This window comes from Plectropomus leopardus, chromosome 9, assembly GCF_026936395.1.
Source record: "Plectropomus leopardus strain MGB_pleo_1.0 chromosome 9, ASM2693639v1, whole genome shotgun sequence".
In the NCBI taxonomy this organism is placed as follows: domain Eukaryota; kingdom Metazoa; phylum Chordata; class Actinopteri; order Perciformes; family Serranidae; genus Plectropomus; species Plectropomus leopardus.
In genome coordinates this window covers 1977217-2002500 of record NC_142184.1, presented here as the reverse complement: position 1 = coordinate 2002500, position 25284 = coordinate 1977217, and the positions used below count along the sequence as shown (strand labels likewise).

Here is a 25284-nt window from a genome sequence, read left to right as displayed (position 1 = left end):
GCTGCAGCGGCTGCAGCAGAGCCGAGAGTGCAGCATTACCGAGTTTTCATCTAACGCTGCTGACTGACACCTGAATCCTTTCAAAGAGACATGACTGTACTTAGAATTTATCATGTCAAAAAAGTGGACTTACTATTAACTTACGCTGAGGGTAGGGCTGGGCGATATGGAAAAAAGTCTTATCACGATAATTTTTTTCATATCAGTCGATATCGATAAATATCATGATATACATCATCATCATCACTATTTCTGTCAAGCTTAAGGGTTCCCTTTGACTCCTAAGTGAGATATGAAGATATCATAACCAGTGATGCACGATAATGATTATTTCAACCGATACCGATAATTTCCAGCTTCTCGTGGACGATAAAAAACCGATGACTTCTCTTTGTTTGTTTTTCATTACCTGAGGGTATGAAAGGCTGAGATGTGGTGAGAACAGATGAATTTAATTTGTGCATTTTTATTAAAAAAATGACATTTCAGAAAAATAGCTGGGAAATATATATGTATATATATTTATTTTTCCCCTTTTATCTTCTTATGTGAATTTGAATTTTACAAAAATAATGCTGAAGATAATACTGTGCTTTGTTGTGATCTCTGCATATTTACATGTTGTTCTGCTTGTTGTTGGAAGGAATCAAATATCAGATATCAGTTTATTCTTTCAGCATAACTGGAGACACAGGCGGACAAACCGGTGGAGAATGAGAGCAGATCGGACATTCGGAGACACCCGCAGAGACACAGGCGGACAAACCGGTGGAGAATGAGGGTGGAGCGGACAGCGGTAGAGACGAACCCTATAAACATCCTAAAATCTTTGAATCTTTCTAAAATCATGGAAACATCCACTAGAAATGTTCTAATTTTTTTTTTTAAAAAATGCCCTAAAATTGTAGAAACATCCTGAAATCTGAGAAATGTTCTAAAATCCCACAAGGCTCCTAAAATCCATGAAACATCCTAAAATTTCCTAAATCCTAGAAATGTCTTAAAATCTTAGAAACATCCTATAATCTTAGAAACATCCTAAAATCCTTGAAATGCAAAGAAATATCCAAAAATCTGAGAAACTTCCTAAAGTCCTGCTGCGACTGGCCTCCTGTCACTTTGCAAAGGTTCGCCTCAAACAAACCAAACTGAGTATCTCTGCTGCAGCGTGTTTTTCTGACGAAAAAGGATAAATGCTCGAGTTTCTGCAGAGGACAGTCTGCAGCAACAAAACCAAATGAAATCTGCTGGAGATGCACTGCAGCACCACACTGCACCACACAAATACAAACACACACACACACACACACACACACACACACACTGAATTAGTCCTGCCAGTAAGTATATGTGTGTATGTGTGTATAGACGAGGCTGCAGGTGTGTGTGTCACTGGTGCACGCTGTCTGTTGTGTGCTGCCTGCGTGCAGCAGCCGGGGTCACCTCAGCTCAGTCAGCTGTCTCTGCAACACTCAAATCTGCCAGTTTGGTTAAATTTCTACATTTTTTCAGGTTATCTCAAAGACTTAAAATTCAGAGCGCTGACAGTCAGATCTGTGTCTCCCTGCAGGAGGCGATTAGAGCAGACACGACTCGAGTAGACGCGACCAGAAACAGGAAGTAGTTTAATACTATACAGAGTTCGTACAGCCATGAAAACCCTGGAAAGGTAATGGAATTTGCAAATAACAATTTCCACACCTGGGAAGTTTTGGAAAACTGAGATTACCCTAAAAGTTTTGGAAAAATCATGGAAATCTGTTTTCAGACCTTTATATTACACATGATGTGTCCACTAACTGTCAAATATGTGAAAATCCAACAATAATTTCTGACTGTGACAAATGGTCATTTTGGTGATTAGGTTTGGAAGGTTTGTTTTAAAGAAATAAATAAACTGTCAAAATATTTTTCTTCAAAAATTGCCCAAAAAAAGGATTAAAAAAAATATCTCCAAATAGAAACTATTCTAAAAAAAAGGCCAAAATGTCTTCTTCAGAAATCTCCAAATATAGAAAAACAATTCACTAAAATTCATCTTTTGCTGAATTTTAAAAGCCCAAATGATTTCTTTAAATATCGCCAATATTTTCAAGCAAAAAATTAGGCAAATTTTTTATTTTTTTTTTAAATTGGCAGTAAATTATGTACAAAATACAGCCACTCAGAGCGGCATGAAACCCCCCGAAGCCACTATTCAGTTCTAATCTGTATGGTCTTAAAATGTACCTCAGTCATGGAAAAGTAATAGAAAATTATAGGTATAAATGTGTAAAAACCTGGCCGAGAAACACCAGAGCTGGGAGACGAAGGTCAGACAGATCGAGGACGAGAAAGGTGAACTGAAGCACGAGTTTGTAAAATACAAGGCGGAGAGAGAAGATCGGTGGGCGGCAGAGATTAAACACACGGAGGACCTCTGTCTGGAAATAACAAAAAGACGAGACGCTGCTTGTTCTTTCCCAGGAGGATGAGCGACGACGGAGAGGTAGAACTGCAGAAACTGAAGACCAAAAAGCACGAAAAGAAAGAGGCGAGAAAGAGGCGAAAAAGAGGGTGAAGGAGGAGAAAAAGAGGCCTGACAGCGACAGAGAGGTGGAGGAGGAGGAGGCTGCTGGTTGCTCAGCTCAGGTTAGGCAAAAGTAAGTTCTCTTCCTCTCCACCACTCCCTGTCCATCCTTCCTCCCTCCCCCTTCTACTGTTAGATTATGGGCGGCCCGGCGGCCCGGCGATCAGCACTGCAGCCTCACGGCGACGACACCACCTGTTCGTCTGTGTGGAGTTTGCAGATTCTCCATGTGTCTGCGTGGGTTTTCTCCTGGTACTCAGGTTTCCTCCAACAGCCCAAAAATATGCACTTTAGGCTACTTGGACACTCTAAATGATCCCCAATCAATCAATAACATCAAAGTTCAATTGAATTTCAAAGTGGGGTTTTCTCCTGGTGCTCCGGTTCCCCCACAAACTAAATAATAATAATAATAATAATAATAATAATAATAATATTTTAAAAACAATCAAAGGTTCAGTGTTTCAGCCTGTAAATATATTCAGTATGAATAAAACGACATGGCATTATGAATGCCAAAAAGCAGAAGTTCTGGTATCAGTTTGAGTTATAGTTAAAGAAAAATGTACTAAACAGCAGTTTGTTTTTCCAAAAACATTAATACAATTACAATATCTGTAACCACGGTCACAGGACACAACAAAGACGGTGAGACAGCTGCAGCCTCACAACACTAATAGGACACAAACATTAAAAAAACACAAAGAAAAAAGTTTTAAACGTCACTGAAACTGATCGACTGACAGCAGCTCACCAACCATTCACTGAGGAGCGATGCACAGATTAAATAACAGGATCTTATTACTTTACCCAGCATGCATCTCCTGTCCTAATGTTGATGCCTGAAGGCTGTGGATGTATCGTCTGAAAATATTTCGTGTGAGTGCGATGGGTTAAAATGTAAATGTATGCATTAAAATTTGCTGCATAATGTGATCTGTTTCCCCAAGCGCTGGTTGAAACTAGACTCACTTATTCAAACTGAGCAATTAAATGATAAAAACTAAACAAGCAGTAATCTATTTTAAGGTGGATTTCTCCTTTAATTTGGTCCCATTTGCCACCAAGTTGTTTTTGTCCTGAAGCCAAACCCATTAAAAACCATTTAAAGCGTCCCAGCGACACCGAGGACGGAGCTCATTCCTGCACCAAATTATCAGCTAACTGCTCCCTGACGGCGACTCAGCGCGTTGTTCAAGGGCACGTCAGCAGCGCTGACGGGGAATTAAACCGCTCACTTCTCTCTGTTGGTCTGTCATCTCCATTATGTGCACAAAAGTACATCTGTTTCCCATAATTCTGTGCGTTTGGCGAGGTGCTGGCTCCGTGTTCGGGCGTCTTTGTTGTGTTAATTCAAACTACAGGAAACGATGTGGATTTTAAAAATAGGAAGCAGAGGCCCCCGGAGGGAGCAGGGCGGAAAAACAGCTTCATTCAAGCGTAAAACTGTTGTGTTTTTATTAAATACACTGAATGTTAAAATGAAAATACGCTTTTTAGGAATCCAAATAAAACATGAGCAGTGTGGGAAAACAGTGAATGCGCTGAAACAAACAGAGTCGGCGCTCTCGGGAAAACCTCCAGCCTGCGCTGTCATGACCTCTGACCTTTGAACCATCAGGTGAAACAAACACCATCAATCACGCGTTCAGATTCATCCTTGAGATCCATTTCTCTACGCGGAAAACAAACGATCAGACAGCCCGGGGAATTTCACATCTGCTGTGTCGGTTTGTTTCTTCACTGTTCCGAGAAGACGCTCCTTTTTCATTTGTCCTGTCAACAAAAACCACGAAAACACCAAAACCGACAGCGAAGTGTATCTCCTAACACGTGCAGTGTGTTTATCTGCAGCCTGCTATCTTTCTTCCTCCACTGTTGCCAAAAACACGTCAGTAGGCGGCTTCCATTAACCCCCAAACTGCACAAACTGAAATTCCGAATATAAAATCCGCCATATGGAAACACGTTGATTTCCAAAATAACTCGTATTTATCGCATAAAAATTTGACTGATCACATGATACTCAGTCACTGTGCAAATGTTTGAGCCGTCTGCAAAACTTCAGTGAGATATTTTGTCGCTTATAAAAAAAAGGCCCGAAAATGAAGCCTTGGGGAACACCAATATTTTTGTTTTATAGGCGGGTTTCCATTAACCCTCGAATTTTGCAAATTGAGGTTGTGAATATAAAATACGCCTGATGGAAACATGTTCGTTTTGCAATGGAAACACATGAAACTGCTTTACTCTTTGTGTGTGTGTGTGTGTGTGTGTGTGTGTGTGTGTGTTTTAAATCACTCCTAAAAATACCCTCAATGTCTGCATCAGGCGTTCATTCGTTTAAGCAATATCACACGAGAGGGCGTGCTGTTGTACTGTATATAATCACCGCTGTGATTCGTTCGAAGATAATCACAGCCGTGATGATAGACAGTCCCACATCCCGCCCTCGAGTGTGAGTTTGCTCTAAAGTCTACAAGCATCTTTTATTAGTTAACAGTAATAAGCGACAACAGAACATGATTTGTTTGTTTAATTAATGAGTTTTTGGCTCCGCCGACACAAATAGTTCCCAAACCGCTGGACGTGACAGCCGTTGCCTAGCAACACAAACATTTTCCTGCACGCTGCTCGCTAATCTGCGTTAGCTCGGTCTGCATGTTCTGCTCAGAGCAGCTGCTGAGCATCACGAACATTTATCTGTGTTTTCAGTGAAATCAGTCTGTTAACAGACACTTTGTGAGATTCACAGGAGTTAGTTTGATCAGACAGTTCGTCTCTGCAGCGTGTGTCCGCTCACTGTCGTGACCTCCGTCACCTCGAGCGCCATATCAGACAGTGAGTGTGTGTGTGTGTGTGTGTGTGTGTGTGTCGGTGTCGCTCAGGCTGCGGTTAGTATCAGACGAGTGTGTCCCTGTCTCACTGCACTTACCCGCACTGAACGGCGGTTTACCAAACCCGTCACAGCTGCTGCCTCCCGGCTGCAGCTCCACGGCTTTTGTGTCAGGCAGGATTTTGCTCAGGTATTTTTTGAGCGATGGTGCCGGTCAGACGAAACCGCCTAATTAACGGTTTAGAGCTGTGAAGCTGCCTGATACACGAGGAGTTAAGTCCCAGTAATGTTGTACTGTACATCAGCACTAATGGAACGCCTCTCGACCAATCAGACTGCTTGGTTGGGCCTCACTGTATAATGTGTGTAAACTGGGATGTCCTTTAACAATTAATGTCCTCACTACCTGCCTGAACACCTGGCTGTTAGCGACCACCCAAAACTGTCTGCCAGTTTCTCAAATTTCTTCAAATTTCTGCCAGTACGGTGAAAACAAACAAACAGCTTCCTGCCGGATTTGTGCACAGCGTGTGTATCTTCACACATAAACAAAAACACACGCGACACACAGTGTGCACACAGCAGTAACGTGTCCTGCAGAATATGATTTAGTGACCCACTGAACGCACACACGCCGGTCTACTTCCTGCAGCGTCTCAGTGGGGACGTCCAGCGACACACGGCAGCGATCACTTTGAGCTCGTTTAAGCCTGAAGAGCAGCGGAGACGCACAGCCTGAGACCGAGGTCTGTACGACCTCCTGCAGGAACGCCGAGGAGACGTTCGTCTTTACAAACACAACCGCTCCGACACGCCTCGAACGCAACGCCGGAGTCCTGCTGAGGGCGGATTTAGAAAACAAGAAAACACAATGCTTCACTCGTCTCTTCAAGGTCAGAGAGAGCTGTGGCGGTCTGCGTGTGTATGTGTGTGTGTGTGTGTGTGTTTGGTGTGTGTGTAGCTGTCAGTAGGTCAGATGGTAGCAGTTGAAGTCTGAGGACAGAAGGTCAGCCTGTTCCAGCCAGCAATACACTAAGCTTTGATGTGTGTGTGCATGTATGTGTGTGCATGTGTGTGTGTGTGTGTGTGTGTGTGTGTGTGTGTGTGTGTGTGTGTGTGTGTGTGTGTGTGTGTGCATGTGTGTGCATGTGTGTATGCGTGTGTGTGTGCATGTGTGTGCGTGTGTGTGTGTGCGCGTGTGTATATACTGTTTGTGTGCAGTATGAAGTCATGTCAGTGCAGTTAACAACTATTGAAAAATGTAATAAAATAAACACAAATTTCATTTTTTAATATTCATAAATTCTGTTAGCAAAAGTACTGATGAACAAAAACTTTTGTGCACGTCACGAATAACATAAAAAATGAAATAACTGACCTTCTGACTGCATCCCAAAGGTTGGTTAAACTTGACTAAACTTGTTAAATTATGATGTGAGAGTCTAAAAACAAGAAAAGACTTATTATATTTCATTCTGAAAGTGGAGAAACATTTGTGTCTGTGTGACGCATTTAGAAAGACCCGGAACGTCAACAGTAAACCCGCCTGGTACGTTCTTGCTTTTTCTGACACACTGATGTTTTTTTTGTATTTTATTTTTAATTTTCTAAAATATTTTATCCATTTTATTTCTATGTATGTTATTTTTTACTTATTATTATTACTTATTCACTCAATGATGCTGTACTTATCAATTTCAATTCTGCACTTCTTTCGCAGGTTCGGGGGGGCTGTTAATAAATAATAACAATAGTTTATTGAATGAATGACTGTAACTGAAGCTTTTGTGATGATGTGGAAAATCAATAAACAAAATTTGAAAAAAAACCCACGTATTTCAGTTTAAGGGGGTGAATTTATGGGCCATCTCTCTGAAGGTCTGTCTGTCTGTCTGAGTGCAACATACTGAAGTAACATTCAAACACTTAAAAAATAAAATTAAAAAAAGATGCAGTTTGATATGAAATACAGCAACATGGTAGTTGATTTTATTTTTACGCTCCGGTAACCTCAGGTGTCTGAAGGCACCTGTTCAATAACATTTATTATTATTATTATCATAGTTAGCATTATTGTTATTATTATGTTTGTATTATTTACTATATCATTATTATTATTATTATTATTATCATTATTATTATTACTACTACATTTTTTAAAAATTGAGGTAAGGGATTTCTCATCTTATGTAACCTTAATGATAATTTAACAGCTGAATGAACATTTTTGTCCAGATTCTTGCTGAGAAACAGAAAAACCTCAAAGAGCAGAAATAGCACCACCTTCAGCAGGACCGAGGACGAAACATGAGGCAGCTTCAAAACGACACCGTCATCCACATGCACACGCACACACGCACGCACGCACACACACGCACACACGCACGCACACACGCACGGACGCACACGCACGCACCCAGGCACGCACACACGCACACACACGCACACACACACACGCACGCACACACGCACGCACGCACGCACACACACGCACACACACGCACACACACACGCGCACACACACTGTATGTGTCGTCATGTCATCTATCAGCGTGGAGGAGTGTGAAGAAATGTCGTTACACTAAATTCACGCGTCTCTTTTTCATCTGTCTCTCCATTGCTTCCTCTCTCCTCCTCTCTTCTGTCCTCCTTTTCCTTTTTCTTTATTCTTCATCTGTCAGCTCCTCTCTGCTCCTCTCACTCTATTTATAGGATAGATTTTTGTTGCGCTTTGTTTCTTTGTTTGAAATGTTTGGGGCTTTATTTTTTCTTCAAAACTTTTTCTTATGAAAACATGGACATGTTTTCTTTAAAAATCACAACAAAAGAAACCATTTATCACAGCCAGAAACTGTGAAAAGAGAAATGATCAGATTTTACAAATTTACGATGGTCTTTAAACACTATGTGTTGTTTAAGGGGTTAATTTAACAGGAATTCAGTTTTTTCTCCAAGGTTTCAGATGATTTTTAAAGAAAAAGTGTTGCCATTTTTAAAGAGAATTATAATTATTTATTTTTGTTTGTTACTTTTGTTATTTTATTTGGTGATTTTTTTTCTTTTTTAAAAAATAAAAACATGCTTGTTTTCTTTAAAAACCTCCAAAAAGTACATCATCAATCAAAGCCAGAAACTACAGTAGAAGTTATCGGTATATTTTTAAATTTACAATGTTCCTTGAACAAATCACGTGTTATCATTCAGCGATTTCCATGACTTTTCCAAAACTGTTAAGGTATATTTTGTTTTCCAAAACTTTTCCAGGCCTGGAAATTGCTATTTGCAAATCCCATCAGTGTTCCAGGTTATTCATGGCCGCACAAAGTTCTCCTTTTTTCTCCTCCTCTATCCATCTTTACCTTTCTCTCACTCTCATTCATCCTCTGAGTCTCTCCATCCCTCTCTCTACCTCCCACCAGTTCTCTTAGCTCATCCCTCTCTTTTATCCTCCACTTCTTTCTCTACATTTTTCTTCCCTCCTTCCCTTTCTTCGCTTCCCACCCAGCCAATTATATATATCTCCACCTGTCTTTCTTTTCCTCCCACTCTCTCTCTCTTCTCTCCCCCCTCACCACCTGTCTCCCTCTCTTCTCCCTGTCCTCCTCCCCCCTCCCTCCATCATCCTCTGTAATTACCTCCTTCGTCTAAAACCAGAGAGGATTCACAGCGACGGGAGACTCGTCCGCCCCCGTTTGCTGCTCTTTTATCTTCCTCCTGTTCTCCTCCGTTTCTCTGCTCGTTTTCTCTCCCTCTTTTCTCCTCCTCTTCGTTTTCCTGTTCCTCCCCAAACAGCTTTACACGCACGCGTCTTTGTTTACTCCTCGCTCATGTCTCATGTTCATCTCTTTTCCTGCATTTCTGTCTTTTTGCTTTGTCTTCACTTGTGTCGGAATATTTTACGCCGCGTCTGATTTTGTGACTTTGCTCACTTCCTTTTGATTGTAGACGCAGCTGTGACTCAAAATCACCCAAAATGACACAATATCCCGCAGCCAGAAACTGTAAGAACAGAGACGATCAGATTAATCACAGTTAATCATCCTCTGCACCTGCCCACGAGGTTTTTGAAGGTGAGCACGAGCCCTCACATTCAAGTTTTCAGATGATTTTTAAAGAAAAAAAAGGTGCCCCCCCCCAGCAATTTTTGAAGAGAAAAATGTTTTTTAAAAAAACAACAAAAAAAAAACAAAAAAGAAACATGCCCATGTGTTATCTTTGAAAATAATCAAAAATGAGACAATTTATCACAGCCAAAATTAAAAAAGTATATATATATAATATATATATACATATATTAATCATCCTACACACCTGTCCACAAGTGTTTTTTTAAGGTGTGCATAAGCCCTTGCATTCAAAATGTATTATTTATTTATTTTATTTGTTAAGAGAATATCAAATATGTATTTCATTTGTTTTTATTCCCTTCTTGTTTTAAACCCATCTTTCACTGCTCTGATATTTATGTGTTGTGATATTATCAGCAGTTATTGGCTGATGTGGTGAAAATAAATAGAAAAAAAATTAGTCAGAAAAAAAAGTCGAGTCACTGAAATAAACCTCAATTCTTTCTCAGTATAATAATTCAGGAAATATTTCACTCTCTCATGATATTTTCAGGTCTTGTTGGAAATAGCGGACTTTAGGACTGAATTTTATTCATAAGTGGGCCTTTAATGCTGCGGCTCCATCTCTGTGATAACCCTGACAGGGAAGATTAGCGGCCGCCGGTATTCAAAGTCCTGCTGATTACGTGCACTTACAAGAGATCTCAGAGCTGAGCACTAAAAGTTACATCCTGGTAAAATTCTCTGGAAAATGACTCTTTTTGGCTTGGTTAACTCTTTGAAACCCGAGCAAGTTGGCTTGATTTCTTTCAAAAATGTGTGAAGAAGGAATGAGCAACAAAAGAAATGACCAAAAAATGCACAAGAAATTAGTTAAAATTATCTGAAAAATTACAATAAAATTTAAATAAAAGTAAAATAATGTTAAAAATAAACAAAAATGAAAAGGACACAGGAAAAGTGCTTATAAATTATAATAATTTCCTCACATAATTTTAAATATTTCATCACTATCATTTAAAATAGTTTTTCCCTAAACATCTTTTCCATAGCTTTAAAAAATAATCTAAATCTATTGATTTGTGAAATTACTAAGTTGCTTTTTTTTAGTGTTTCAAAAGAAATTGCACCGATTTGCTCAGAGTTCAAAGGTTTAAATATTTGTGAAAGGCGTCTGAAAGCTCCAGGTTTCAAAGTTTTAAAGCCGTACTTATCGAATCACAAATTATGAGCACATGAACAGCCATCCAAAGTCTTAAATAACAGTGGGGAATTTTGATGATAAAATTTATGGTAAAAAATTAAGTATTTCATTATTTTGTTCCTTTAAGCTATAATTTACTTTTAGCAGTTGTACATTTCAGTATCTGCATCTAATAGTTGCATGAAGCAAGCAAACTTTAAACCATAAAGCAGCCAGGCGAGTATACTAACACTGATAACAGCGATATTTTATGACACGAGTTGCTGTCTTGACATCATAAATACATAAACATGGCTGCAAAAGTCAATGTTTGCTCAATGGTAAGAAACTTTTTTATTAATTCACATATTAAATAAAAAAGTTTTGAAGTGTAATATGGTATTAATGTTAACTGCTGTGATCTAGATTAAATATAAAAATAAAAATCTAAATAAATAAACTGTAAACAGCCATAAACTTGTTGTTTAAACGCTCTCAGCATTAAAATGTGACCCGTCTTCTTTGTAGCGTCCATGTTTTTCCCACTTTACCACCTCAAAGCTCATGAACACAACAAAGTCGGAAGAACGACTTCCCAACTCGGAAACTACGACCCCCAAACGTCACACGAACGCAGCATCTCTGCAATAAGCGAGCGACCCAAAACAAAAAAAGCCAGTGCTGATGGGAAATGTGGTCTCATGATGAGTCAGGAGAAACAGAAACACCTTTTCCCCTCCATCATGCTCTCGTTTCTTCATTATGCCACGGTGGCGTTTTTTTGGCAATGATACACTGGTGTTTAAATCGTAACACGCAGCACTTTGATGTAATGAAGCGGATTCTTCGCTTCATATTGTCCTGTTTCATCAGTTTGTGTCTCTGTCTCTGTCCTCCTGTCACTGTCGCTCCCTGACACTCTGTCTTTCTGTCTGCCGTCATTTCACAGACAGCAGACAGTTGTGCAGCGTCAGGCTTTACATTTATAGTTTAGGTTTGATGGTGTGTGTGTGTGTGTGTGTGTGAGGAAGCAGACGCAGGACTACAAACCTCAGCAGTCTCACTAACACTGTTACAGCTCTGCGTCTCCGCCCGCCGTGTCGAGGCCTGAGTGCAATCTAAGTTCATTAAGAAACATTCAGCTAACTGTGATGGGAAATAAAAACTGACCTTGACGTGACGGCCCGGCACAAAGCGGCCGTCCGACCCAATCAGAGAAACTCCCTCATACCGGAGAGATCAAAACCTCCACTGGGAGTCAATGGAGCCACATGTTGTGAGCGTCAGAGGCAGAATAGTCTCCAAGTAAGTTTTCACATGAGAGGAATTTGCTTTGGTGTTTTGGTGCATCGACAAGAAACATAAATGTAGAAAAGATAAAAACAAACATAAAAACATGGTTTTAAAATGAGTCTTGGGCGATCGTATCACAGGAGGCCTGGATTACACAAAGTGTTAGCTGGCCGTCTTTCGTTTTGCCGTACTGAGGAGACAGCAGTTACCATCAATTAGAGATCAGCAACATCAACAGCAGACAGCAGTATCCGTTGACCTTGTTAGCAGTATCTGCATCAATTACCAGCAGTAGAAGTTAACAGTATCAACAGCAGTTAGCAGCAGCAGCAGTAGCCTATGTGTCAGTTTCTCAGGTGTGGGATTTGGGGAGTCTTATAGAAGTTAGCAGTATTAATGCCAGTTAGCAGCAGTGATAGAAGTTAGCAAGTGCAACAGCAGCTAGCAGTATCAAGAGCAGATAGCAACAACAGTAGATGTTAGCAGTAATCGACAACAGTTAGCAACAACAGTATGTTAGCTGTATCAACAACAATCAGCGGCAACAGTAGAATTAGCAGTATCTATAATACTTAGCAGCATCAGTAGATGATAGAAGCATCAACAGTTAGCAGCAGCACTGGAAGTCAGGAGCATCAACAACAGTTAGCAGCAGTATAAGAAAGCAGAATCGACAGCAGTTAGCAGCAGTAGAAGTTAGCAGTATCTGTGATAGCAGTATCAAAAAGCAGTTACCAGCATCAGTAGTAGATAGCAGTACCAATGATAGTTAGCAGCAACATAAAAAATTAGTAGCATCAACAGTAGTTAACAGAAGCAGGAAATGGTAAACTGTATCAATAGCAGTTAGCAATATGAAAAGCAGTTAGCAGCATCAGTAGAAATTAGCAGTATTATTGTAAACCAACAGCAACAGATTCAGTTGTAATTAGTAGCACCAACAGCAGCTAACAGCAACAGTTTGAGCATCAACAGCAGTTTGCAGCAACATCAGAAGTTAGCTTTAGCAACAGCAGTCAGCAGCAATAGTAGACATTAGAAGCATCGTCAGTAGCTAGCAATATCAACAGCAGTTAGCAGCATCAGTATAAGTTAGCAGTATCAATCACAGTTAGCAGCAACATCAGAACTTAGTAGTATCAACAGTGTTTCACACAGCAGAAGACTTTAGCTGTGTTAATACCAGTTAGCAGTGCCAAAAGCAATCAGCTGCACAGTTTCAGTAGCAATTAGCAGTTTGAACAGCAGTCAGCAGTTAGCAGCAGGCTAGGAGGTGACAGCAGAGCAGTGAGAAGTTAAATGTATAGAGGTTAGCAGCAACACAAAAGAAGTTAGCAGTTGGTTGCAGGAAATGTTGATAAGAACCACCTGAGGCCTCGCCTCCAGAAGAGCCTAAAAATGCTGTTAAACTAGCCCAATATTTATAAGGCTTTCGTACTACATTTTTAATTCCTGCACACTGCAATGAAACAAAGAATCCGGAGAACAAATGCTACGTAGTTATGACACGAGAAACCGTCTGACTCGACATTTAAGATGTTTAAAGGCTGCTGCTACTCTGGTTTCGGACATTCATTACTTTCATAAAGCCCTACTTTTTGCCACATCTCTCACATCTACTGTAGCCTCAAAACAAAGCACTTAATGAAGACCCGAACAGACCACAATAAACTTCAGTTTACCTTTTCTGGATTTAAAAGGTCTTTGTTTCTGCCGTCATCGTCAAACCCCCTCCCGGCTGTCCCTGCTAGCTACAGCGGCTAGCAAACATCCCAGCAGCTCGCTCGCTAAATAATTGAGCGGTAGTGCACTCGAGTGTCTTAACACCTCACTTCACTTCACCGCCGCCCCAACGGGACCGGCTTATTTTGGGCTGCTGCCTCCTCTCCACAAAGCTCTGCCCTCAAAATTCACAGTAATGAAATGCTAAACAAGCGTTAAGCAAAGATGTCAACAACAGCCTTTTAGCATTTTAACATGGATTCAGCTTCAGAGCAGAAAACAGTGACAGAGACGGAAAATAAACAATCGAGCGGCGGAAAAGAAGCTGGAGACAGTAGATGAGAAGCTCATTTGTGGTGTGATTTATGGTCGTGTGTGCTGGAAAATAACTTTTGTGTTTGTTTTTGTTTTCGTAGGTGAGCTGCCGAACAAATAGGTCAAGTTATGAATTTTTCATTGCATTTACATTTTTCCCCCCAGTTGTGCTGGGGTAGACTCTGCAGCTAAATGAGTGCAGGGGAAACACTAATGAAAAGGATGTTGTATGCAATGATTCTCAAACCTTTAAATTCACCTCACAGTAGAAACTCCTCTTATTTAACCCTCAGGGACTGTTTGAGGCATTTTACACACTTTAACGCAACGTGGAAACTAAATAGTTACATTCAGACTGTTCAGGTCCAAAAATGCTCCATTGAAACCCATTCAAACTGACATTTTTGATCCCACAGCCATCAGAGCAGAAAAACAGGACTTGTATTATTTCTGGGTGTCATTCTGGGCTTTTGACTCTGAATTTGTCATTTTGACTATTTTCCACCTGATGAGGTCATTTTGACCATATTTGGCATATGGAGGAAATACATGCTATTTCCACTAGGTGACCTGTCACAGTCAATGTAGCTGCTGATCACTGACATATCCCAGACTGTCAGCAGCTACACTCACACACTGACATATCCCAGACTGTCAGCAGCTACACTCACACACTGACATATCCCAGACTGGGATTATCAGGAAGATCAATTTAGCATGTAGTTTATTGGGAATAATTCAGCTTTTGTATTTGTTTTTTTTTCACCTAAAAACATAGTGGCATCATGACAAAAAACTGGTAATAAAGGGTAAAAAAATCTATAAAAAAAAAAAAGAATAAATATGTGATATTTATGATTAGGACTGATGATGGTTTGAAAAAATAATTCAATGAAAGTAGAAAATCGTATTAATGTATAATATTTTTCAAGCTTGTGTGTGATATTAAAGCGGACACTAAGGGGTTAACTTTCAGTCATCACACACATAAAAAATAATTTAAGAAATGATCAAATATAAAGGTTATAAACATACAAAGAAGGTTAAAATGCTAATAAGAATTTCTGACACTTTATGCATCAATTTCTATTCAGTTTTGCGATTGTATTTATAGAACTTCTACATTTGGACCTTGAAAACAAAATTTTGGAAATGCATCTCCCATGTTGGCCATTTCAGTAAAACCCTTTATGGTCAAATACCCCAAAAACATCAAATACATACAGAACAGGATGGATCTATAAGTAAAGTTTTCCTTCTCTTGACCTTCATCCGAGTAAACGTTTGACAAAAGAGGATCCCGGAGCCAGAGCTCACCTCAGCACTGATCCAGGATCACAGTCCTGCACCGTTACCTCCGTCGACCACAGTCACAGAGCTCGTCATTAAATCTGTCACAGGGAGCGTTAAAAATACAAATGATGTTAAAAAAACGCCAGGAAGGGGTTCAGTAATAAAAACACGTTTATTTAAAACAACGTTTGGATCCTGCTTGGATCTTCATCAGTCAAACTGTGTTTTTTTTTCTCCTGGCTTGTTTTTATTGGTGTCGTAAATTTGCAAAAAGCGAAATTCACATCGCAAAAGAATTTTGCCATTTTGACATGACGAAGATCCAAGCAGGTTCCAAACATCTTCGATAAACTTGTGAATAAGTGTGCACTTTTTCCTCAAGACAGTTGTTTTTTTGGCAGCCCTGCACCTACGTGACGTGCGTATAATTACCCTTGTTTCAGCTATGTGCAAGTATGTGTACGTACATGTACTGTATACGTAAGCATGCACCAAGAGTGCAAAACGCTGTCTCAAGATCAAAGTTTAGATTCACAGGGGAGATGCCACCTTTGCAGCCCCCAAACTCTGGACAGAGCCGCCTGTCAGGCTGGACCCTACGCTGCATGTTTTTAAATCCCGTCTTAAAACGCATTTTTTTGTTCTCTGGCTTTTAACCCTTTGAAACCTGGAACGTGAATTTTCTGGTGCAGCACAGAGATGCCTCTCACAGACATTTAAGCCTTTAAATCCTGAACAAACTGGCTGGATTTGTAGAAAACATGAGGAGAAAGGCAATGAGCAAGCTGGCCCGAACTTTCCAGCAAAACGAAAGAAGAGAAAAAGAAATTTCTCCAAAAGAAAAGAAATCTTTTCAGGTAATTTTCTTTGTAAACTTTTCCTTTATGCTTATTTATTTAGGTAGTTTTTTAGGTAGTTCTTGTTATTTATTGATTTTAAAATGCTCTTTTTTTGGCTTATTCTAAGGTAATTTATTAGTTAAGATACTTCTTTTCTTACAACTTTTGGGCCATCTTTAGATTGCTAATTGCCACTTTCTTATGTTTTTTGAAACAAGGGTCAAAGGGTTAACTTACTATGATTATAGCTTTTATATATTATTATTATTATTATTATTATTATTATTATTATTATTATTATATTTCATCTTTTAAGCTGGTCTTTGTGTTATAAAGCATTGCTTATTATTATTATTTTTTTTTTTTTTGTCTTTTGTTTTTATTATTAGCTATTTTATTTTTCTATCGTCTGTTTTTATAGTTTTTTCTTTCTTTTGGATTTTACAGCACTTCAACTATTATTATTGTTTTATTATTTTAGTTTTTTTATGGTTTTATGGTATGTTTTTATTCTGTTTTTTAAGACCCATTTTTTACTTATTTTTTTCTGTATGTGAAGTTAAATGTAATTATCTCCTACCACAGTCATCACTTTATGCTTTTTTTAATTAATCAAGATTTTAAGAGACTTTATCATGTAAAGGAGGTTAAAAAATGTCCTCATCCCACAGAAACTGTTCAGAGGATTTCATAAATGAAACAGAAATGCGTTTTTCTCAAATGAGGCTCTGCCATGATGAAAAGGTGCTTCTTTTTAACTGCGTAGGCAGGACGCTCACACGGTTCATCTGACCCAGTTCAGGTGATTCAAATCATCCCACAGCAGAAACAAGCGGCGCAGAGCCGGCAGCAGGCCCCTGTACCAACATGGCTGACGTCTCTAAATGTGTTCAGGTCACAGTGAGCAGCATCATCCAGGTGTTGGGACGACACTTTGCCTTTGTGCTGCCAGATTACTGCACCGACTGCTCACCAACGAAATACAAATCTGTTTATAGCATCGTCACAAAGTCAGACTTCTGGAGTCCGTGTGGCAGAAACACGCAGACTTTTCTCCTCACGGAGACGCGGGACCAGATAGATCCCAATCTGGTTTCCACATAAAGTGCCGATTGATTTTTAGATTATCCGTTTCACTTGGTGAGCAATTAATCAGCTTTTTCCAGAAGACACTGACAGACTTTTGTGTCCAAAAGAACTCACGTCCTGCACCAGCTCCACCTGACGAAATGAATTTACCACAAAAAACGTCACACACAGAATAAACTCAGCAGCAGCTCAACAGTCCTGCATGTTAAAGTTTCCAGCCAGCAATTAAACCAGAAGAAGGTGATGTGCAAATTTACAAGGAGCGACCCCCAAAATTAGCAAGACATTATTAAAAGTAGTAAAATTTCCTGAAAATAAGCAACGAAGAAAAGTGAAAAACAAAAACAAACAAGGTAAAGACTTCAAAAAAGTGCTAAAAATAATAATAAATATATTTAAAATAAATAAAAATGTCATTCTCTTTACATTTTGCCAATTTTCTTTTTTAAAATTTTCTAATAATCTTCCCTCTTTTTTTTAGGTCATTTTTCTTGTCAGCTTGTACTAATTTCTTGCAACATTTCTTACTAAGTTGTTTATTTTTCTTGAATACAGTTGTTTATTTAACCCTTTGAAAACTGCGCATATTAGCCTGATTTCTTTCAAGAATACGAGATGAAAGGCAACTGTTTTAAGGAAAAAACCCCTAAATCAGCAGGGCATTAGCAGAAATAGTAAAATTATCTGAAAATAAGCAACAACGTAAAAAACATGTTTTTAAATACATAGTAATTAATATTGAAGTAATTCTCTTTACATTTTCCCTAAATTCTTTCTTTTTTTAAAAATTAAAACAATTGGCTCAAAGTTTTAAATGCTCGTGAAAGACGCCTAAATGCTGCACAAGAAAGCTGATCCAGGTTTCAAATGGTTGAGGTGCAGTAATTCTACATCAAAACTACAGTACTGCAGTACAGTATTATGCATAGATCTGCTGTGGCTGGATGGAAATCATCTTTTCATTACCAACATGAATTTAATGCTTTCAACCATCAACAGCACATCAGAGTTCTGTTTTAACCTGCAAAAGAAGCCAAAAAGCCTCGAAACATTTATTAAAAAAAAGGCTCGAGATGACTCCAAACTGGGACCTTCACTTCTGTCACGTCCCTCTTTATCTGAGAGGAGAGAAAAGTCCCTCTGAAAAGATTCGAGACAAGACGGTGGCTCAACAAAAGGTGGTTTTATGCCCCAGTTGCTCCTGTGTGCCGGTGTTACTGGTGCTACTGGTCTGCTCCCAGCAGCTACAGCTCAGCTAAAGAGGAGGAAGAAGAAGCAGCGCTGCTCCGCTGTGTGTTTGCAGTATTTAACATTAATTCATGTTTGATTTAAGAGGAGTTGCAAATTTATTCAGCTGCTGCTTCACACGAGGGTGCGTGACGAGGAGCGAGAGGAGGGAGCACGCAGGAGCTGCTGGAGGACTGCGTTTTCTGAGGAGCCTCACAGATAATATGCACCCGTCGGCACAAAAACACCCCGAACCTTCATCTAACCTCAGACTAAACCTACAATAATCTACAGATAAACCTTCAACCGAACTCTAACCTCAGTTTAATCCTGGGATTAACCAAAACCTGAAACCTGATTCTCACTGTACCTGCACCCAGCCTGCAAAACTGTATCCTTATCTGCACCTAAATCTAATTTTATAGGCTTTAAAATTGAATTTTAATTGAATTTAAATTGAATTGAATTCGTCTTTGCAAACCTTATTTTAAAACTTGTTTAAAACAACTAAACCTCTCCTCAGTCTAAATCAGATTCTAACATAAAATACTGTAGCTAATTTAATTTAACCTAGATTTAAGTAATTCCAATTTAAACCTAATCAGAAGCTTTATCTAAATCCAGATCTTTACTTAAATTAACCTTCAACCTAATTATAACCTCAGTTTAATCCTAAATTGAACCTAAACCTGATTGTAACTATAACTGCACGCAGCCAGCTGTACTGTATCCTTAGTTTGACCTAAATCTAATTCTATGGGCTATAAAATTTAATTTAAATTGAATTTAAAATTAATTGAATTTTCCCCTTGGGGGTTAATAAAGTAAATAACATTAAAAAAAATAAAATAAAGTTAAATAATTAAATAAAAATTAAAAATTAAATTAAATAAAAAATTAAAAAATTATTTTTTTTTGCAAACCTGAATCATAGTCTAACATAACACACAGTACTGTTGCTAGTTTAACCAAACCTCAATTTACCTTAATCTTAACCCTTTGAAACCTGAGCAAACTGACTTGATCTTTTAAAAAAATATGGGGTGGGTGACTAATAACTTTTAAAAAATGAAGGCCCAACATTCAGCAAGAAATAAGTAAAAAGTTACAATCATCCAGCGGCGTTTTACGTGCATGTGAAAGGCGCCTGTTGGTGTCGCACTCTTACGCCAAAAGAACTCACAAAGCGGCTCTATTTTACGAGCTCTGAATAACAACAGCCCGCATGATCACACCATGTGCTTGTGTTGACGTCACGGTAGCGGCATCCCGGAGCGTCAACAGCAGACGCGGAAGGATGCCTAAAACGTGATATGTAGACGTAGAAGACCGCTGACGAAGCGGCAACATGTGACGACTCAGCATGAAAACATGTTGGAATTTTAACATCCCAAATGCATGTTTGTATGGCAAAAATACCGGGAAAATGAAAGGTGGGAAGCTATTATCAGTAATAAAAAAACAAACTACAAATGACTTACGTGATCAGCTAAACAGGAATAAGGAAGTTTTACATCCAATCACAATAATAACGTAACAAATAAATCCATAGTCTCGATTAAAAATCCAGACTCTGCTAAGTCCGAGATCGAGACAAGACTGAGTCAAAATACGTTCGATTCTGAGACAAGATCAAGACCCCCTAAAAGTGGTCTTGAGACTGATACCGATCTGGAATACCACCACACCAATCTGTATGACAAAAATAACATACAAAAAATGAAAATATTCATTTTCTGTGATAAAAATCAAAATGAAAACCATGACAGAGATGCCTTTTTGAGGGCATAAATAGTGAATGGCTGCCAATATGATTTATTGATTGTAATGTTGTACTCACCCGAGACCAGAATGAGCCAAGACCAAGACCAGGACTGAGTCAGAATGCGTTCAGTTCTGAGACGAGACCCCAAACCCGCAGCGTCTGTATCGACGCCCCTGTCAAGTGTGTAGTGCAAAGTTAGCATGAGTCATTGTCACAGCTGCTACAATTCTGAGAATAAGATCCGATCCGAAACATGTTTATTTAACCTCAAATTTTAACCTTGACCCTAAAACCTACAGCTTCTCATGGCCAAAAAACCCCAAAAACCACCCAAAAAAAACAACGTCCTTCGCTTTACATGCACGCCTTTGATTTCATACTGCTGTAAAAACTGCAGACATGTCCTCAGAAAGATGGAAGTACACGAGCAGGAAATACACACACACACACACACACACACACACACACACACACACACGCAACCATGCACACAAAACCACGCAGGCACTTCGGCCTTACTACTACATATAAAGCCCACTCAGCACAAAACCGCATAGAATCACATCTCCATCCTGTGTTTAAAATGCACATACCATCACACACACACACACACTGAGTGCACAGGTATTACAGGCATGATGAACTTGTAATTAACACCCACACACACACACACACACACACACACGTAGAGCCTCCTATTATTAGCAGCCAGATGCTGTGCAGCAGCAGCAGAGCTTCTTACCGTGTTGAAGACAATGGAGACGCCTTCCATTCATTCACACAGGAGAGAATTAAACACACACACCTTCACACACCTCTCTCTCTCACACACTCCTTGTCTCCTCCTCCTCCTTCTTCTTCTGCTCCTTTTCTCCGAGCCTGCCCTCACTATACTCCTATCCTCTTTCGCCCCCTTCTCTCTCTCTCTCACCTCCCTTGCTTTGTCTACCTCTCTCGCCCAGCCACTCCCCCAACTCCTCCTCCTCCTCCTCCTCCTCCTCCTCCTCCCTTCCTCTCCATCTTTGCCTTTTCTTTCAATTTAACCTCTGTCCTCCTTTCCTTCCTCTCTTTCTTTGTCACCCCCCCCACACTCGCTCCTCTCCGGGTGTATTCTCCACAGAGATGCATGGTTGCTTTCTTGACAGCCTCCCCTCCACGTGTCTGCGTGTGTGTGTGTGTGTGTGTGTGTGTGTGTGTGAGTGTGTGTGTTTGGCTTCACTCTCTAGTGCTCACACTCAGCCTGTCACTCACATTCATGTGCACTCAGCCATTCACACACACACACACACACACACACACACACACACACACACACACACACAAAGCAATATTCATGTGGTGCTGGCAGCGTGCATGCACTCATCTCCTCTGACAAACATCTGATGGCTCTCGCTCTCTCTCCTCCTCTGCACACATCTTCCTCTCATTAACTCACCCTCTCTCCCTCTTCCTCCCCTCCCTCTTCCTCTCTCTCTCTCTCTCTCTATTGACACACCTTTTTTCTCCCTCCACATGCAGCTCACGGCCGAGCAGCTGGCAGCAATTTCTGATCTCTCGCAGCGACACACCCCTGATGCACACACACACACACACACACACACACACACACACAGAGTCAGTGTGTATTTGCTCCAGATTTATGCATCACGGTCACATGTTTGCCGGCGCGGTGAATTAGCATGCATGCTAACGTGCAGACGCAGGGCGGGGCTCTGTGACAGGTGTGGCGGTGAGTTTTGGGGCTGTAAAGGCTCTACAGTGCGATGTGACTGCAGACTGGAGCTGCTGCTGCGGCCTGCTGCAGGAAAACTCTCCCCCTCCGTCTGCAGCGCGCAGGATTTTACTCCTCTCTGCTCAGTCTCTTCCTTTGTCCTTTTCTCTTCTCCATCAGCACTTCCTCGCACATCTGCACCCCTTTCTATCCTTCCTTTTGTTTATTTTGTCGTTTATTATTCTCATTATTTTCTACATCTTTTATATCCATCTTTTCCTTTCTGCATGTTCGCCTTTTTCTGCTGCCTCATTTTCTTCTGTTCCTCCCTCTGTATCCCCCTCCTTATTTTCAAGTAATTTTTAACAGTTTTTGTCCCATATATCTTTAAGTTGATTATTTTCTTATTTCCATGTTTGTTTGGTTTTTAGGAGAAATCTAGTCCATTTGTGCAGGTTCCAAAGGGATTAACATTTAATCTACGTCAAGCATTTAGTCTACGCAATTCGTAATAAATTGGATTTACATGTTGATTTTTTAAATCTAGAGAAAACATCCAGGGAACTATGATTCCAATGATCATAATTATAGATTTAAAATTATTTTACAGAGGTATTATAATTTTCTTTAACAGTTTCGTCAGGTTATTTCCCTGTTGTTGTTGTTGTTTGTATATAATAATGTTTGTTTTTTGTGTTCATTTTCAAGAAGTTTTCTAGTATTTCTACTGCTATTTTTTTCCAATTTTTGGGTAATTTTTAAAGTTGCTCATTTCTTTCTTCATGATTTTTATACATTATTATTTTTTGTGCAGTGTCAAACAGACTCATTTCTCTCTGCACACAGAAATCAGGCTATAATAAAATATTATATATTAATATGAGTTTCTACTTTCATTGAGTTTATTTTTAACCAACATCAGCCCTTATCATAAATATGAAATATTCATTAATTTGTTTTTAATTTAACCCTTTGAATGCCAGGTTTTGGTCATGATGACACTATGTTTTTAAAAACAAAAAAATCATTATGTTCATTATACTACATGCTGAGTAAATTTTTGATGGTCTGACTGACAGTCTGGGATATGTCAGTGTGTGAGTGTAGCTGCTGACAGTCTGGGATATGTCAGTGTGTGAGTGTAGCTGCTGACAGTCTGGGATATGTCAGTGTGTGAGTGTAGCTGCTGACAGTCTGGGATATGTCAGTGATCAGCAGCTACATTGACTGTGACAGGTCACCTGGTGGAAATAGCATGTATTTCCTCCATATGCCAAATATGGTCAAAATGACCTCATCAGGTGGAAAATAGTCAAAATGACAAATTCAGAGTCAAAAGCCCAGAATGACACCCAGAAATAATACAAGTCCTGTTTTTCTGCTCTGATGGCTGTGGGATCAAAAATGTCAGTTTGAATGGGTTTCAATGGAGCATTTTTGGACCTGAACAGTCTGAATGTAACTATTTAGTTTCCACAGTGTATTTTAGACTTATTGTAGGAGCTGAGCTGCAAATTCACTGATTACACTCAAATACACAATCTGGACTACATTTATCACATATGCATCAACACAGCCAAAATGATCAGAAATATGAAGAATGAAAACTGCATAAAATGCACCAAACAGTCCCTGAGGGGTTAAGCAATTAAATTAAAGAAATTTCAAGATACGACATCTCAGTGGGAAAAAATCACAGTGTAGGTGCTGGCCAATCTTTTCTACTGCAGAGTTTAAAGAGTTAAAGCATCCCTCAAACCTGTCTTTCTTACTTTAAATCACTCCAGGTGGAGAAAAAGAGGAGACACTGAAGAAAAGGAGGAAACAGAGGAGTGCAGGAGGAGGAACGCTGTTTCTCTGAAGGTCTCAGCAGGTCACAGGTAACGCACTCAGAGATCAGCCAGGTGCTGTGCCTACCTGCAGAGGGGCGACCAGGTCCCAGAGGAGCGCAGACAAAACAGAGGGCAAAGGTCGCACATGCCCGGCACGCCGAACATCCTCAGCTGCCGCCTCGTTCCCAGAAGTCTGCGCGGTGGCTACGTGGCGACATCGCCGCCCTGCCGTCTTTTCATCAGGTTTGAGTGACACACACCTGCCTCTCGTCACACGCTCTGCACCATCACACCTGTCAGTCATCAACAGTCAGCATCAGCTGTGCAGGAAGACAAATCAATGCTCGGCGATATTTGACTTTTGCTGCGGTGATCGCGGAGGATTTTCATGCATCAGAACGAAAAAAGAAACTCAGTGAAGGACAGCACAGTTAAGGGAATGTTCTCCTCCCACAAAATGCACATCTCAGGTATTCCCAGAATATTTTGTGTGTTTTAGCCGAGTGAGATGTCGGAGAAGTGACGGGTGCCGCCGGCTCTTCCTCCTAAAACTCGTTTATTTTCCGTGTTTTCCCCGGAGGAGCGCAGTGTTTGCTTGTATCTCCTCCAGGAGGGAATAAAAACACAAATGCTGATTCACGAACACGTGGCGCCGCAGCGGGCCGGGTGTCTTCCAGCAGCTTCAGGCTGCAGAGACGAGCGGCACAGAGTCACCTCAGCCTGCTGATGCACGCAGCGTCATCAGCCGAAAAAACGCTACGAGAGTCAAACAGTTTGTAAGTCAGACAGACAGAAAGTCATGGAGGCTTTAACGAAGGCCGCAGCTTTAAACAGGCTGAAGTTTGAACACTTTTTAGTCCGTCAGTGACTCAAAGCTAAAGTCAAATGATACTTTTTGAATATAAAGTTTTTATGAATTAAGAATTGTAAAAGAAAACTCCTGAATTCTCTGAATGTCTACCAGATAAAGCTTTTAGCAGGATTACAGAAAAACTTTTACTTATTTATTATTTATTCATTATTTCTTCTTCTTCTTATTATTATTATATTAGACACACTTAATGTATTTATTTATTTATTATAATTTTTTCTCAAGCAGTTTCTCTCTACGATGGACGGCTTCCTACAGGAAACGCACAATTTCCTGTCAAAGTTAGAGCTAGAATTTCTCTCAAACTGCAACAACTGATTAATCAGTTATTCGTTAAGTATTTCATTGGCGACTATAAATAATTAATCGATGATTTTTGTAATTTTTCAAACTGCCACAGTTCCAGCTGCTTCTGCTCTTCTCTGTTTGATCTCTTTGCAGTATGAATATTTGGCGGATGTCCACTTGGGCTCCGAAAAACTATTTTAAGACATTTTATAGTCAAACCTGATCAAGAAAATGATTGATAAAAATAATCGATGATGAATTTCACCGATAAAGTCGACTAAATCACACCGACACGATCCTGATAAAGTCGATTTGACAATTTAGGACATTTTAAAATCCCTGCAAAACATTCAGCAAAGACTGAAGGGCAAAAAGTAAAAATAC

At 39.8% G+C, this 25284-nt stretch overlaps 1 protein-coding gene across 3 annotated transcripts in view; it reads right to left on the bottom strand.

Annotated features, from left to right (window-relative positions):
* LOC121938957 (IQ motif and SEC7 domain-containing protein 1-like) overlaps window positions 1-25284 on the bottom strand; it is a 159990-nt gene that overhangs the window by 71136 nt on the left and 63570 nt on the right. The window contains exon 1 of one of the 3 annotated variants that reach the window (XM_088081587.1): window positions 23827-24322. The exons of the other annotated variants lie outside the window; for them this stretch is intronic. Within the exon in view, the coding sequence (XP_087937713.1) occupies window positions 23827-23906 (80 nt within the window). The 5' untranslated portion in view covers window positions 23907-24322. Of the gene's footprint in view, window positions 1-23826; window positions 24323-25284 lie in introns of those variants that run through there. 3 annotated transcript variants of the gene reach the window in all.